General features: G+C 25.1%; 2 protein-coding genes across 3 annotated transcripts in view; both read right to left on the minus strand.

The window, feature by feature from the left end:
- LOC136082570 (uncharacterized) overlaps nucleotides 1-1,391 on the minus strand; it is a 1,549-nt gene extending 158 nt beyond the window's left edge. Inside the window, exons 1-3 of the mRNA XM_065801981.1 lie at nucleotides 1,360-1,391; nucleotides 666-999; nucleotides 1-619 (exon numbers count right to left, since the gene is read on the minus strand). The exon at nucleotides 1-619 is cut by the window's left edge and continues 158 nt beyond it. Coding sequence (XP_065658053.1) covers nucleotides 1-619; nucleotides 666-999; nucleotides 1,360-1,391 — 985 coding nt within the window. The remainder of the gene's footprint in view (nucleotides 620-665; nucleotides 1,000-1,359) is intronic.
- A 536-nt stretch (nucleotides 1,392-1,927) lies between these two features.
- LOC100201599 (nucleoporin NDC1) overlaps nucleotides 1,928-15,351 on the minus strand; it is a 68,324-nt gene continuing 54,900 nt past the window's right edge. The window contains exons 11-21 of one of the 2 annotated variants that reach the window (XR_010639549.1): nucleotides 14,695-14,775; nucleotides 13,793-13,874; nucleotides 13,129-13,326; nucleotides 12,979-13,016; nucleotides 10,091-10,148; nucleotides 8,897-8,955; nucleotides 3,288-3,329; nucleotides 2,890-2,983; nucleotides 2,603-2,654; nucleotides 2,136-2,260; nucleotides 1,943-2,092 (exon numbers count right to left, since the gene is read on the minus strand). Coding sequence is in view for 1 of the 2 variants with exons in the window: in XM_065800999.1 (XP_065657071.1) it covers nucleotides 2,197-2,260; nucleotides 2,603-2,654; nucleotides 2,890-2,983; nucleotides 3,288-3,329; nucleotides 8,897-8,955; nucleotides 10,091-10,148; nucleotides 12,979-13,016; nucleotides 13,129-13,326; nucleotides 13,793-13,874; nucleotides 14,695-14,775 (768 nt within the window). In the remaining variant the exon portion in view is untranslated. Of the gene's footprint in view, nucleotides 2,261-2,602; nucleotides 2,655-2,889; nucleotides 2,984-3,287; nucleotides 3,330-8,896; nucleotides 8,956-10,090; nucleotides 10,149-12,978; nucleotides 13,017-13,128; nucleotides 13,327-13,792; nucleotides 13,875-14,694; nucleotides 14,776-15,351 lie in introns of both variants that reach the window. The other variant, XM_065800999.1, reaches the window with a different exon arrangement.

Here is a 15,351-nt window from a genome sequence, read left to right on the forward strand (position 1 = left end):
TTTCAGTTAACACTTGAATTAAAAAATTTATCTCATCTTCTAAATGATTTTCGCTGCATTTTGAGTATGCTTTGTATATATATCCGTTGAATATTGCTTTTAAAATTTTGGGATCAAGATTAGAATGAGGTTTGATTTGGATATTGGTTATAGCATCTTTCCTGTAAACTTTAAACTCATATTTTCCTTGTGTATTATTAATAACAGTTATATCCAAAAAGTTAAGTATCTTATTTTTATTTTCAACTTCAATAGTATATTTTAAAGAAGGATGTTGTCTGTTAAGGATTGTTTGGAACTGTTCCGCTTGCTTAAAGTTAGAAAACCTAGTGTGGCTATCATCTACATATCTATGAAAGGATTTAATATCAATTGAAGGAATCATTGTCATTGCCATTTTTATTGCCTTTTCCTCATGGTATTGTATAAAAGATTCAGCCAAAACAACCATAAAAGACAATCCAATTGGGCCTGAATTCTCTAACTCATGAATCTCACTGTTCCACAAGAAATAACAACGAAACAAACAAAGTTCAATTAGTTGTTTCGTTTCAGTTAAAGTAAGCTTAGTTGAGTTTTTGTAAGAAACACTTTTATTTAATTGATCCAAAAGTTGCTTCTTTTAATGGTATTGATGGGTATAAGTTCACAATATTAAAGGATACCTGTATTTCATCTTTGTCAATTAACCACGACTTAGTTTTGTTAATAAAGTCTTTTGAATTTTTTAACCTCATAGGATTTTCATTTAAGACCGATTGTATTCTTCTAACCAAGTAATTTGAAATTCCATAACAAGGTGTGCCAATAGTTGATACAATGACTCTCATCAGATAAGATTTGACTCGTTTATGAGCTTCAATTAACCCATACAAACGTGGTGGAACAGGATCACTCAGATATATGCTTTCATATTCATCTTTAGAAAAACGTTGCTTTTTGTTAAGCTTTGAAAGAAAAGACTTTATTTTAATTGCATTACTTAGAGTGGGATCAATACTAATAATTTTTGTTGGGCCAATCTGTTCTCTAATTTTTTCAATTTTAAAATGTCTTGATTAATTTCTTTAAATACTTTTCTTTGATCTCTTGTTAGATCATGATTAATTTTTTTGCCCAAGTTCTCTCATATATATATATATATATATATATATATATATATATATATATATATATATATATATATATATATATATATATATATATATATATATATATACACACACATATATATATATATACACACATATATATATATACACATAAATATATATATACACATATATATATATATTTATACATACATACATATATATATATATATACATGTTTGTTTTCATATATGAAAGCAATTAATACTATATAAATATTCCATTATCATCTTGTGTCATTTTGTGTCCTAACTTTGTAATAAAATGAAAGAAACTTTTTTATAAAAATGCATTTGTTATTGAATTGTTGAGGTTCGAATTTGGGTGACCTATCTGTGGATGTTAGGTAAAAAAAGGTAATTCTACCATATGAAATACATCTGATTCTGATTTTTACAAGTAAATAGTAGACTTTTAATCCAGATAATGATAAAAATAATATAATTAATAGTATATCATTTATATAAAAAAAAAATAAAAAAATACAATAATAATAACAAAAATAATAATAACCATTTACAAGAAAAAAATTGTTTTTAAATTAAAAAACTAAAAAAATCTGTATGATATAAATTTGTGAATAAATCAAAACTTGGGATAAAATTAGAATAAATAAAAAGCCAGAAATTTTAGCAGAAGGGTAGAAGATGTAGAGTTCAATCCCCACCACATCCCTTGTAATATCAAGCTCGAACAATTTATACAGGCAGCAGCCTAGTTCATCCAGTTTTTGTTTCAAGGTTATAAGGTTGAAAAGGTAAAAAAAATTAAACAACTTAATAACCACTATATTGTTAACAGGTGATTTAATAGTTATTATAATTTATGCCAATTAACAAGCAAACTAAATAAAGTTTTTATGCCGACTTCAGAATGTCTACAAAATAGCTGAAAAACTTTTGTGGTAATAAGCAAACTCTACAACTTTCCAAGTAACAACCAATTAACAAAACATTTTTTTTCCAAGTAACTTTCCAAGTAACAAAACATTTTGCATATTTCAAGTCAACCTCACACTTTGTAGCAAGTTAAACAGACTTCATTATTAACAAGCAAACTCCAAAAACTCAAACATTTTTTTTTTATGATCAGCAGGTAACATAACCCCACTAAAAAAAAAAAAAATTTTTAAATCATTAATTTAAAAACATCATTAATACAAAAAACAAAAAAATAAAGGAAAAATTTAAAACAACAATTGTTACGATGACATCACAGAACACATTGAAATAGATTATAAATTAAAACATGGAAAAGGTTTTTGTTTTTTATAGTTATAAAACAAATGTAGAGGGTAATAATAAGTTTGAATTGTAATTAGAATTTATTTCCTCAAATCTTGATTAAGTTTTGAGAAAATTAAAAAATTAAATTTAAAAAATAAAAACCAAATTATATTTTTAAGATTTTACAAAAGCCATTATAAAACCCAAGCAACTTAAATTAATTACCTAATCTGGTAACCAAATTCTGTTGTAATAGTGTATAATCCAGTTTTAATAGCTAAATTATTTTAATTATAACTAATTATTGAAAATTATTACCAACAAAAATTCAGAAGAAAAAAATATTAAAAGATTTTATTTTTTACTAAATAACTAAATTCACTTAGTAGATAAGCAAAGAAGATTACCAAAATTACAGATAATGATAAGCAAAGATAAGCTAAGATAAAGGTAGCAGATGAGATTTAGCAATAATCTTATTGAGCAATAAAATGTACATGCAAAAAAGATACCAATTTTAAGTTGAGAAGCACGCAAAACTTCATTTTGCTGATAAAATGAGTTTGAGATGTAAAGATTACAACTTTGAGTTAGCTGCTCGCAAGTCTAAAAATTATATAACAATTTTAACGTGAATGAATATCATTGTATTACTTTTACGTGTAAACAGTTAAACAGAACTCATTTTTTGTGATAAAAAATTTAACTTAAATGTTTAAAAAATGAAAGCAATATCATTGAAACAAAAAAATATATATTATTTTACTGGAAGAATATATAAACAATTTTTAAAGTTTGTATCTCTCGCCTAGTCTCTATGCCTTGTTTTAAATGTAAACAAAAAATTACAAACGAATGTTTAACTCAAATTATTTTTACACTGTTAAAAATTAATGAAATGAAAAATTACCTCAAGCAAAGAGAACAAATTTGACAACACCTCTGGTAAACTCTAAATTTAAAATAAACAAAAAAAAACTAAGAACAAACTCAAAACCCTAAACTACACTTAATTAAATAAAAAATAACAAAATCAAACTTTATTAACCACTTTAAGTCAACTTGGTATATTGTACAAGTGCTTAGAACATGGGAATAAAATAACAAATTTTTTTTTTTGGGTGAAAAAGAAGATTCATTTTTAGTCTTAATTAGATAAAAGTTTGACAGATATTAAAAAATCGCCCATAAGTAATAACCGCATTCAAAATATTGGCAAGCATGACAAGCACCCCTTAGTCTTATTAATTTGGTTTCTTTATTATTTTTTGTTTAAAAAACACTCACCATCTGTATAGACAATGCATTTATGAATGGATACAATAAACTAAGGTACTCAAACAACATTAAAACTTTAAAAATTAATATAAACAACTAGTAATTTAAGTTATTTATTTATTATTATTATATATTTTTGGTACTTTTTATTTATATTTAAATTCACATCCCAGAGGGGCCACTACAGTCCAGCTAGTAATTAATTTTTACTTTTTTAACTTTTTAAAGGCAAGTCTTTTCTCTTCCTAAATATGAATTTCCGAAATGATTAGATTGCTTAATTACTAACTTATATGAGCATATGAGGAATAAATTTATTTCTGGTTTTCGCAAAATTAAAATTTTTTTATTAGCAAGTTTTTATCACATAATACTAAGTTATGATATGGGTTTAGACTTTCAGATATCAATTGTCTCAAAAATCTCAATCATTTTTCAATTTCGGGATCTCTGTCTTGGATTAACAAGAAAGTGAAATATATTAAAACTGAGATTGCTGTAATATATTGAAAACCTTTAAAATTGGAGTTTTTTTTTTTTGAATAAGAGAGGAGTTTCAATGTTTTTGATAAAAAGAGAGACAAGAGTGTCCTCAGCATAAATTTTCATACAAGGATTCATTCTCACATATTTCTATGGAATTACATAGAAGATAAATTAATAAAAACCACCAATATTAAAAATTTTTAATATTTTTCAGTAATCCCGGTTTTATTATTTTTAATAATTTTAATTTTGAATTTTATAAGTTCCAATTGCAATGCAATATTTTTGCTCATTTTTTATTATGTTGATGTTGCGATTTGTCACATAAAAAAGTGTAAAAGTAAATAAATAAAAAATAACAATAAACGTACTGTAATAAACTAAAAAGGAAGTATAATTAATTTAATTTATAACATTTGGTATAGCAATTGCAACTTTTATAATTTTCAAATTTGACTTTTTGAAATTAAATATTAAAATCTCCCAAAAACATCAAAAAAGTTCTTTCTTTTTTTTTAATGACAATTAGATATTTACATAGACAATTTTTAGCTCAGCAGCATATGTGAAGGACAAAGTGATAAAGGAAATAACAATGATTAAGTCCAAAAGAGGAAAGTTTTTTTATTTGAGCGATGAGGCAACATTTAAAAAAATTAAAGTTATAAATATTTTTGGACTCAACAATCACAATCAAAATCTTGGTATGATCAAAATGGACAATGATGCTGAAACATTGTTGAGGTTGCAAAATTAAAGATTTTGCAATGACCTTTGGTATTGATCCTAAGCGAGTTTGCATTGGTCAAACTATGGATGGGAGGAGTGTTTGCACTAAAAATGGTGGTCTCTCATCATAACTTAATCACATTTGCTATGATCATGGTATCCACCTTTGTGTGAAACGAGTACTAACATGAAAAGATAATTACAGATATCAATCAAGCAAATGAGGATTCTTTAACAGATCAGTGTGAAGAATCAGATGAAGACAGTGACATGTCAGCAAGATATCTAAGAGTTTATGCAGTGCACCAAGCGTGCTTAGTTCAGCAACAAATGAAATAGTGTATGAAGACAAAAAAAATATTGACGCAAATTCTGATGATGTAACAACCTTAGTTTAAGGTTATTATGTTTAATAAATAATTTAAGGTTAAGTTTAAATTAGTCATAGAGCTTAAATAAAATGCTTAATCTCTTGAAATCAAATTTAATTTTCTGGTTCTTGATGTTAAAACTTGATGGAGCCTTGCAAAATGTTGAGGACATTCCATGGCAAGATGCCAGCTATTAACAAGACTCTTCAACAAACTGGACATGATTGACCTAATTATTTAGATGCCATAAGTGGTGATGGATGCCATCAGTGGCAATGACTCTGATTTGAGCATTGCAGAAGGTGCATTAGAATTTTTATTAGAGGAATTAGAGAGTTTAAGCATACAAGCTTTATGTTGAGGCAGTGGTAGGAATACAAAAGAATTTCTTGTAAATAATTGATAAGTCTTAGGGAAACTTCCTTTCCAATGCATCGCGTTTAAAACGTACGCTAGAAATCCTATTTCTTACAACTGCTTAAAAACGTTACATTAATAATTAATGAGTTTAAAACTCATACTTTTGTTTTGAATAATTTGCTTTAATATTTTTAAGGCTAACATCTCTAACTTCCAAAGTCATCTTTAATTTATTAATATATAATAAGGTTAACATCTCTAACTTCTAATGTCATCTTTTAATTTAAAGTAAGCTTTGATGCAGATTTTTTAGTAAGATTGCTTTGATTGTTTATAGAGCAGCTTTTTTGGAATTGTTCTTGGAATCATTTTTGAAATTGTTTTTGGAAATACTTCTAACTTAAAAATAAGTCCTGAAAATTAATGACTTGAAACGCGCCTGTTTAAAGTTTTTCAAGGTTAACCTTTTTGAAATTTGCCGTGGTATGCTTAAACTCTCTACTGCAAATGAAGGAAAGTTTTATTCATGGCTGTTTGCTTGAAGAAATCGAAAAAGAGATTCTTAATAAGTGTCTGATCATAGCTGTCTGCTAAATTTCTTAACAATTCAGAAGTTCTTGAAGAGCTGAGAGTGTCCCTCATCTTAGGCTCTCATAAATAAAGAAATTATTGAAGAAGTAAAAAGACTCTGGCTTAAACATTTTTTCACTCAGGCCAGTAATAATGACAGTGATGATCAGCAGACAGTCGAACAGGCTCCCGATGTTCTGAAGTTGTGTCTTCTCACTTCTCTCAAATGTCAAACAATTTCAAACTTTGTACTAAAGAGCCACCAACAAATAAAAGAAAATCTAACAAGACAGCAAATCCAAGCCACTGATCCTAATGATTTGACCAAAGAACTCAACAGTTATGTTATGACTAGATTCAAATGAGAAATGTCAATTAGAAGATAGGTTAAAATTATTCAAGCCAACATCGATTTGATGTGAGCAAAATTTTTCAATTTCAACCATCGTAAGAGGCAGGTGAGAATGACAGTTGCAACTTTGATTGACTTAAGTCTTTTGGAAAGAAATAACATTATGATTTATAGCTCATAATAATAAAATCATAAATCACAAATTTTTCTGAAAATTTCATGTTATTTCTACAACTTTTTACTTAAAAATCTCAGTTTCGTACGAAATCTCATCTTAAAAATATTATCTTGTATGGACCAAGAACTAAGACAAAAAAAAATTCTGAATGTATAAGTTTAGACTCAACTGATAATTTGGTTAGCTGTTCATATTTATATAATATAAATAAGCCACTGGATGATCACTCGGAAAATTCTTAAAAGCTAAAGCAACATTAAGTATCCACTGTTCCAGATAAAAACTTATATTAATGAGATAAATCCTCATTTGTTATGAATAAAAATAATATCATAAAAGCAAGTATTAGAGATAGATCTAGCAGTACAACTACATAAGACCAAGGGTGTTGAATTTACTAGCTTAAGTATCAATGCTATAACTACCTTACCAGTGTTTTTGAATAATCTTTGCTAATGAATGTTTTGACATCAAGTCATTGATGTCAAAACATTCATTATTTAGATTGGAATAAAAGAAAAAGAAAAAAAGGAATAAAAGCTTTTATTCCTTTTTTTTTCTTGAATTTTTACTTTATGTATATCGTATATTAGTTTTTCTTGGGGTTAAGCATAAATGGCGATGGTGTTTATCTGACAGGATAAACTAGGTATTGGTGCAGAGTCTATTGGAAATGCCAGTAATAAAAAACAGGATTCTGAGGAGAAGTTTATTACCACCACTACATAAATTAAGATTACACAAAAGAAATAATGTTTTTTAAAGTAAGTTAAACATTTGTATTTAATGAAAATTTATGGTTTCTTATGTGTCCTGTTTTGTTTTAATTATAGTATAGTTTTAGGTACTTTAACAATGAAATAAATGTTGATAATGATTTGTGTATAAGCTTTTTCTTTTTTAAATAAATCTTTGTTTATTCTGAACATCTGTTAGTTTTTCATTTTTATCATTCTTATCCTCCTTTATATAAAAAGTTTTTTCAATAGAAATGTTTTATTTTTCTCGGTGAGGTTTCATTGCTCAGTCTAGTTCAAGCACCGCAGATTACCTACATCAAATATAACAAAAATTTAGAATAAAGAAAAAAAGCTTTTTTTTTCATCAGAGTAACTCATTTTGCTGCAGAGATAATTGATTTTATTGATGAACCAAAAAAAATTTTAAAAAGTCAAAAAACCTTTTTTAAAGATTTTATTTTTGTAAGTTAGTTTACATTATACCTAAACTTTACTGTTTTGTTTGCTGATACAATAATTTGTTTACATTTTTCTTATTTTCTTCACTCTTTACGTAAACATTTTCACTAAACCTTATTTTAAGACTTCATTTGTCTGTTTTCTTTGTACCTCAACCTCATTGTTTTGTTTTATTTGTACCTAAATTTGCTAACTTTGTAATTATGTTTTGTTTACTTTGTACCTAAACTTTGCTTTTTTGATTGATTCAATACATACTTTAGCCCTTTTTACTAAGCTGATCCAAAATCACCCCAACATGCCAGTAGCTGTATTCTCATCTCTACGTTAAGCTTAACGGAGCGTTAGACAAAAATTTCTTTTAAATTACATTAATAAAAAATTTCTTTAAAATTATAATTTTTTAAACATAAATCTTTTATTTTGGTATAAGTTTTATTTTAACGAATTTATATAAATTCGTTAAAATAAAACTAATTTCTTTACTTAGAAATATTGTAATGAAATTTCAGACAAAAACTCCGTTAAGCTAAACGGAGAGATGAGAATACGGCCACAGCTGACTTTAATCCACTAATCAAATTTCAAAAAAAAAAAAAAAAAATTTAAGTTTCAACTTTCATTTATAAAAAAGATATATCTAATCATGTGGTAGTGGTGTATAGGTAGAGAGCTTGCCTCATAAGCAGCAAGTTCCAAGTTTGATCCCCACCACATCCTTGGTAGTGTGGCTCTCAACTTGTTTCTCCTCACAGCAGCCTTATTTTTCAAGGTTCATGTATTAATATTATTAAAGTTGACTGTATTGGCCAATTGACTGTAATGGCCTTTATAGGGGAGGTGAATTAACAATAAAATAAAAACCATCAATACTTCGTACAGTAATTGGTGATTGAGAAAATAACTTGTGGTTCTCATTCAATTAATCATCTGTATAGTTAATTTATAGATCAAAATATCTGTTAACACATTTTAACTAAATAAAAAATAACAAACCTTTTGAACAATTCCATACCGATCTTCTTTAAGTGAAGCTGCTATCAAATTACATAAACCTAAATAAAAAAAATGAATGTGACATTTCAACTGCATTAATTGATTTGCATTAAATAATATTAAACCCAATTAAAAAAAAATGGTTTACTTTTTTTTTACATGGATTATACGATTTATATTGATACATAGAAGGTTTCTGAACACCAAACAAAAAAATGGTTTACTTTTGATACAAACATATTTAACTTATTTACAATGGCTTGACATCATCTTTATGTTTTCTTTACAACTTTTAATAGAGTTTATTTTGCATTGGTTTTTATTTTTTCATTATTGTACATCTATTGACTGTCTATTGCAAAAAAAGAGTGCTGAAGTTAAGGCAGTGAGAAGAGTTAATGGATTCATGCAAATCTGAATCTAATTTAGGAGGATCACCAGTTATGAAAGTACACGGACAGGTTTATTACAATTAAGGAAACTTAAAGCCAACTAATTGTAAAGAAACTCAATTCATGTAAGTTAGGTTACATGATGGAGAAGAGGCACTTAATTATAGAACTGCCATTAAACTTCATAGTAACTTAGATTCAGAGTTAGTAGTCCAGTGGGATTCAGAATTGAGAAGAGTCAATGGATTCATTAACGAACTAATGTCAATAAAAGAAGTCATATGACTTGAAGAAAAGAGTAGAGGGCCATCTAATTAAGAATGTGTAAAACTTGATACAATTTTTAATATTACATAATTTGAAGTTTATATAAGTTAGATATTTGCATACACTTTTGTTTACATTTTCTTATAAAAAAATATTCTTTCTCGTTATTAACTTGTGTGTGATGGCTGCCATAAGTTCAATGTAAAACATGCACAGAAGAATAATGGCAGCAGCATTAAACTCAATATTAATATATTACAGATTATGTAATCTTTTATTTATTGTTTATTTTCATTATCATTTCATGATTCTATTTTTCATTACTATGTTGTCAAAATATTTTCCTGATTTTGTATTTATTAGTATTTCTAATTAAGAAACTCAATTAAGGTATCCACTATCTTGTATGACAACTGCTGGTAATGATTTTACAGATAAATACTGCATTATGCTATCATGCACTTTACAGTCAATTTTGGAGTGGTTTAATCCCTGATATTTATATTATGTGAAGCATTCAAAAATAAATTTGTACCTTCAATACACCAAAATGCAATATTTAGATTGTTATCTTTTGACTTTTTTATTGATACCTAAAATTAAAACAAATTGAAAACGAATTCTTGGTTAATTTTTAAATCTATGACACTTGTAAAAATAAAAAAGATTACAAGGCCTTTTAATACTAAAATTTATAGCTCTATGATGCTGAAATATAAAGTAGCATGCAACTATTTCTGGAATGTAAAGTAATTTAAATGTAAGAAATGAAGAGTATTGTCTTCTAGAATAACATTCACTTAAAAAAACAAAATTTTAATGAATGAATGTTATTTAATAAAACTAATAATTATTAAATAAACTCCATTTACCATTAAATTATAATTTGTCAAATGAAAATGGTAATTACTCAGCGTAGTTAAGGCAATTTTAAAATATAATAGCGTCGGCATGATATTTTGTTGACTACAACATATTTCCATTAGATAATCAGGTATGTGAATTATGAAAAGACGGAAAAAATTAAAATGATAAATTTTGCGCTAATATAAAATATAAATGTTTATAGTGAAAAAACCCAGACCGAAGATTCTTTTTTTTTTTTTAAATCTTCTTAAAATCACAATCGCTTGTCCAAATTTGAATAAGATTTTAAATAAATACGTTTTTTAGAAGAAATGAACATCATAGTTTAATAATATGATCATTTCAGATTATTTATTGGCAATTTTTCTTAATTATAAGCTCTTTCTTGGTCAAAATTCTAATATTTTTTGTAAAAATTGATAGAAATATTGTATTTTGACAACTATATATTGCTAATATATGTCAGAACCGATTAGAACTAGGATCTACAGTGGGTTAAAGCACTTTTTCAAAAGATTTTAACTAAGTTCATGTTAATGCAGATAAATAAAAGTGATCTAAAGACTGTAAAGTAGTGTTCTTTAGATTCACTATTAGGGGTAGTGAAAAGATTTTGAAAATTATATAAAGAAAAGAAAAGTTTCTTTAAATATTAAAAATACTTGAAGCAAAAAAATTATAACATCTAAAGCTCTTGTTTGGACATAATACACTGATAAAATCATGCTAATTCCAAATAAAAAATTCAAATAAACTGCAAATCACCTTAACTAAACCGAGCATGAATAAAAAATATTGACAAACAATTTATAAAATTTACATTATGAAAACAAGTTTTATTTAAATATTAGAATAGAAACATAAATTTTTTTTAATTTTTCAAAGCTTGTAAAATGATTAATCAAGCCACTAAAACACTTTAAAATAATAAAAGAAATGTCACCTTGAATGAAAAATGCAGTAGCAAAACAATAACAATGAAAAATCAGCACAAAAAAAAAAAAAAGATTACAGTAAAATGAATGAAGAGAATACATATATATATATATATATATATATATATATATATATATATATATATATATATATATATATATATATATATATATATATATATATATCAGTGGTGTACAGTCATGGCCGCCTGTCGGCAAATGCCAACCAAACCTTTTGAAGGGCTACTGTAAATTTGATGCCACTGAGTCGCCCAAACTTAATTTTTTTTCTTTTTATTAATTCAATAATTTTATAAGAAAAAAACTTCAAAAGTTAAATTTTGTTTTGCGTTCTAAAGAAGAAGACTTTTTTTAGTTACATATTTTTAATGACTTTTTAATTGACTAACTAATAATGCGTTAACATTTTGCAAGTGTTAAAGTTTGTTTTATGTTTTTCTATTATTTATTAGAACATAACAAAATTGTTTGAGTGTCTAACTGTTTCATTAGAGAAAAATAATAGAAATAAAATTGTAAATAAAATACCTCAATGTACATGGGCCGCAGCTTTACATTTTTAGTGGTAACTTATTACTATTATAAATGAAAAAATAAAATTTAAAATAATATATTTTTTGTAAATAACATTTACAAAAACTTTAATAATGAAATTTAATAATGAAAGTAAAAGATTTGAGTCATTAGTTAAAATTTACTTTTAATTTTATAAAATTTTAATTGTATAAAATTGTTTTTTCGCTCTTCCACTTTGAACTATTTATCTTAAAGCAATTAAAACTTAACGAATTTTTCAGCTAAAATTTATTTAAAAAAACAAATTAATTCGATTTGAGTAAACTTGTTTTGTCGCTCTCTTACTTTAAGTTTTTTCAGCATTATTTTTTTCATAGTCATACTTTGGTACTTTGATCCTTCGATAGACTTTTTTTAAAAAGATTTTAGTTAGAGATTTCATTACTTATTATATACATAATATTAAATAAATTTAAATAATTAATATATGTATATTTATACTATAATGCAGTTATAAACTTTGTACTTTTTATACTTTTAAATCATTATTAAGAACTGTTTAACGATATACTGTAAACAATAATTTTAATCATTCATTAAAATTTACTTAAAATAATAAATTAGTTTAAATTTTGTACACTTAATTTATCGTTAAAAAACCAAAACAAATTTAAACTTTTTCGAAGAGCGATGGTAGTGAAGATGAAAATGATAGAACTATAATAATAATGATAAAAACTATTTACGAATTTCATTTTTTGTTTAACTGCCTTGAAACCATTAGTATTCTTGGGAACTTCATTCATTTTTATAAAAACTTTATTTTGTTGATAAAAAAAGTTTTTGAAAATGAAGCTCTTAAAGCAAGTGAGAAAACTAAGATAAGTCATGAAGTGTGCTTTTTCTAGAATTAGAAGAGCAAACATTATCAACAGTTATTATTGATTTTTTATAAAGAGTCATGAATTGAACTCTGACCACAGACCTATGTAAAGACTCCATCTGTAAATCTCTGTTACAGATGTTCATTTTATCATTTTGAAAAACAATGTTAAAAAAATAGTTTAGAAGGCTATATACTCACATTTTTTTCAGTTAAACTCTTGAAAGTTGGGAATTTGTCTAAATAAAAATTTAAAAAATAAAATCTAAAATTATCTTTAAATAAAAATACCATAAAAAACTAACAACAAACAACTAAAAATAAAACATAAGCAACCAAAAGTAAATTTACAAGGACTCGAAACTAAAACTTTGTCATTTGGGAGACTTTCAACTTTATCTGTTGATGAAAAGAGTTCAGTTTTGACATTTTTTGGAACAACATCTAAATGAGATTTCTGTTCATGTTCTTTTTTTAATTTTGACTGTTCATTAACTAAGACTTGATTGCACTGATACAATATTCTATTCCAAGTATGTGGTTGATTTCCTAAAATAAAATAATAATTCTCTAACAAGTATGTGATTGATATCCTAAAATAAAATAATCACTTTCTAATAAAACTTTGATTAAAAAAGATCACAACCACTAAACTGAAAATGCGGTACGAACAAACAATTGTACATTAAAAATGCTAAGAAGATCACCCTTTAATTTGATTATAAATGTGTTTAATTTGACTTTAATTCCTTGCAAATGATTTCAATTTGTTAAAATATTTTAAAATTTTTTAAATTTTTCTTAACTTGTTATAAATTGATTTTAATTTGTCACAGACATGACACATTTTTTAACAAATGAAATCTTCAAAGTTTTTATTCAAAAAAAACTTTTTTTTTTTAATTTAATTTAATTTAATATTTTATTTTATTTAATATTATACTTAATTATTATTGTTTTTAACTTTAAAGTTTGTTCATTTGTTTAAATAAGTAATTACTGAAAAAAAATTTACCTGGTGCAGAAAGCTCAAAAATCTTTGATCTTCGGAGGCCAGAGTATTTACTCAAAATACAAAAGTCCATATATCCAAGATTCTAAATTTAAAAAAGTAAATCTGAGAAAGAAGTTAAAGTATTTAAAAAAAACCATTTAAACATACAAATTAATATATATTTAAATTTAAGTATAAAATATTTAAACATAAAAAATATATATTTAAATTTAAGAATAAAACATTTAGACATTAAAAGCATGTATATTTAAATAAGTACATTTTAATCTAGTTAAATTAAAATCCTATAAATAAAATTAAAAAAAAAAAAATTTATTTATTTCAAAGAACCGCCTAAAAATACTGTATAAGAATTAATATCTTTAATCAGTAATTTATGAAATGAAGATCAACAGGTTTAAATCTTAAGCTTGTTACAAGACACAAAAGAAGTGAGAATTTCAATAATTATTACAATTATATTATAAATATGTAATAGTAAATAGATAATTCAACTACACACAATTATAAAAATTTATGATAAAGTTTGAAATAAATTTTCAATAAAATTAAAATAAAATTTCAAACAAATTTTGGTTTCAAACAAAATTACACTAAATAGTTCCAAAATATACATTAAATGGTTCAAAAATATATTTAAATTAGCAAATATACAACCAGTTCAATAAGATCAAAAAAAAAATGTCAAACCAAATCTATAAAGATAATTATTTACTAAATTTTGCTCCAAATTATCGGAATGTGTTGCCTAAAAGTGGAATCAGCTCTGGTTGAGTCAATCTTTTCAAAACAAGATTGGACTAATGGTATGATTACCCACATAAAACATTAAAAATAACAACGTCTTTATTTCTAAAGCCAAAACATAAATTAACACATGAATGCAAAGTAAATGAAAATACCTTAAGAAGGCTATTTAAACTCTCCATTGCATCTCCTATTAATAATTCTTTTTCATGTGATTCTATTTGAAAATTGTAAGCCTGCAGAAAATATTAAAAAGATTAAAACCATGTCATATATATATATATATATATATATATATATATATATATATATATATATATATATATATATATATATATATATATATATATATATATATATATATATATATACACACACATATTTTTTACCACATATTTGTGATATTGGAAAAATTTAGTTAATGTTCTATAAAATATTGAGAACTTTAATTAATATTGAGCTATTATTTTAAATATAAAATAAAAGTTCATTGCATTTTGGGAATTTTAAACCCATAGGGAATTATGCGGTATACGCGGTGTCATTGGGCTGGCTAACACCATATATATATACATACATACATATATACATATTGACATTTTATTTATATATAGGAAGAGAAAAGATGAGGTTTATAGAGCAAAATAACGATTGTGAAAAAAAACCTAAAAGATTGCAAATTATATAAATCAGGAAAGCAAGATGAAGGAAGCGAATTCCAAAAGAACTGATGTTCTAGGAAAAAAACTAGACGAGTAAGAGTTTTTGGAGCACTTAGGAATAGTCACAGAAAAAGGATGAGACTTAACTGA

This window comes from Hydra vulgaris, chromosome 07 (genome assembly GCF_038396675.1).
Source record: "Hydra vulgaris chromosome 07, alternate assembly HydraT2T_AEP".
Taxonomy (NCBI): Eukaryota; Metazoa; Cnidaria; class Hydrozoa; order Anthoathecata; family Hydridae; genus Hydra; species Hydra vulgaris.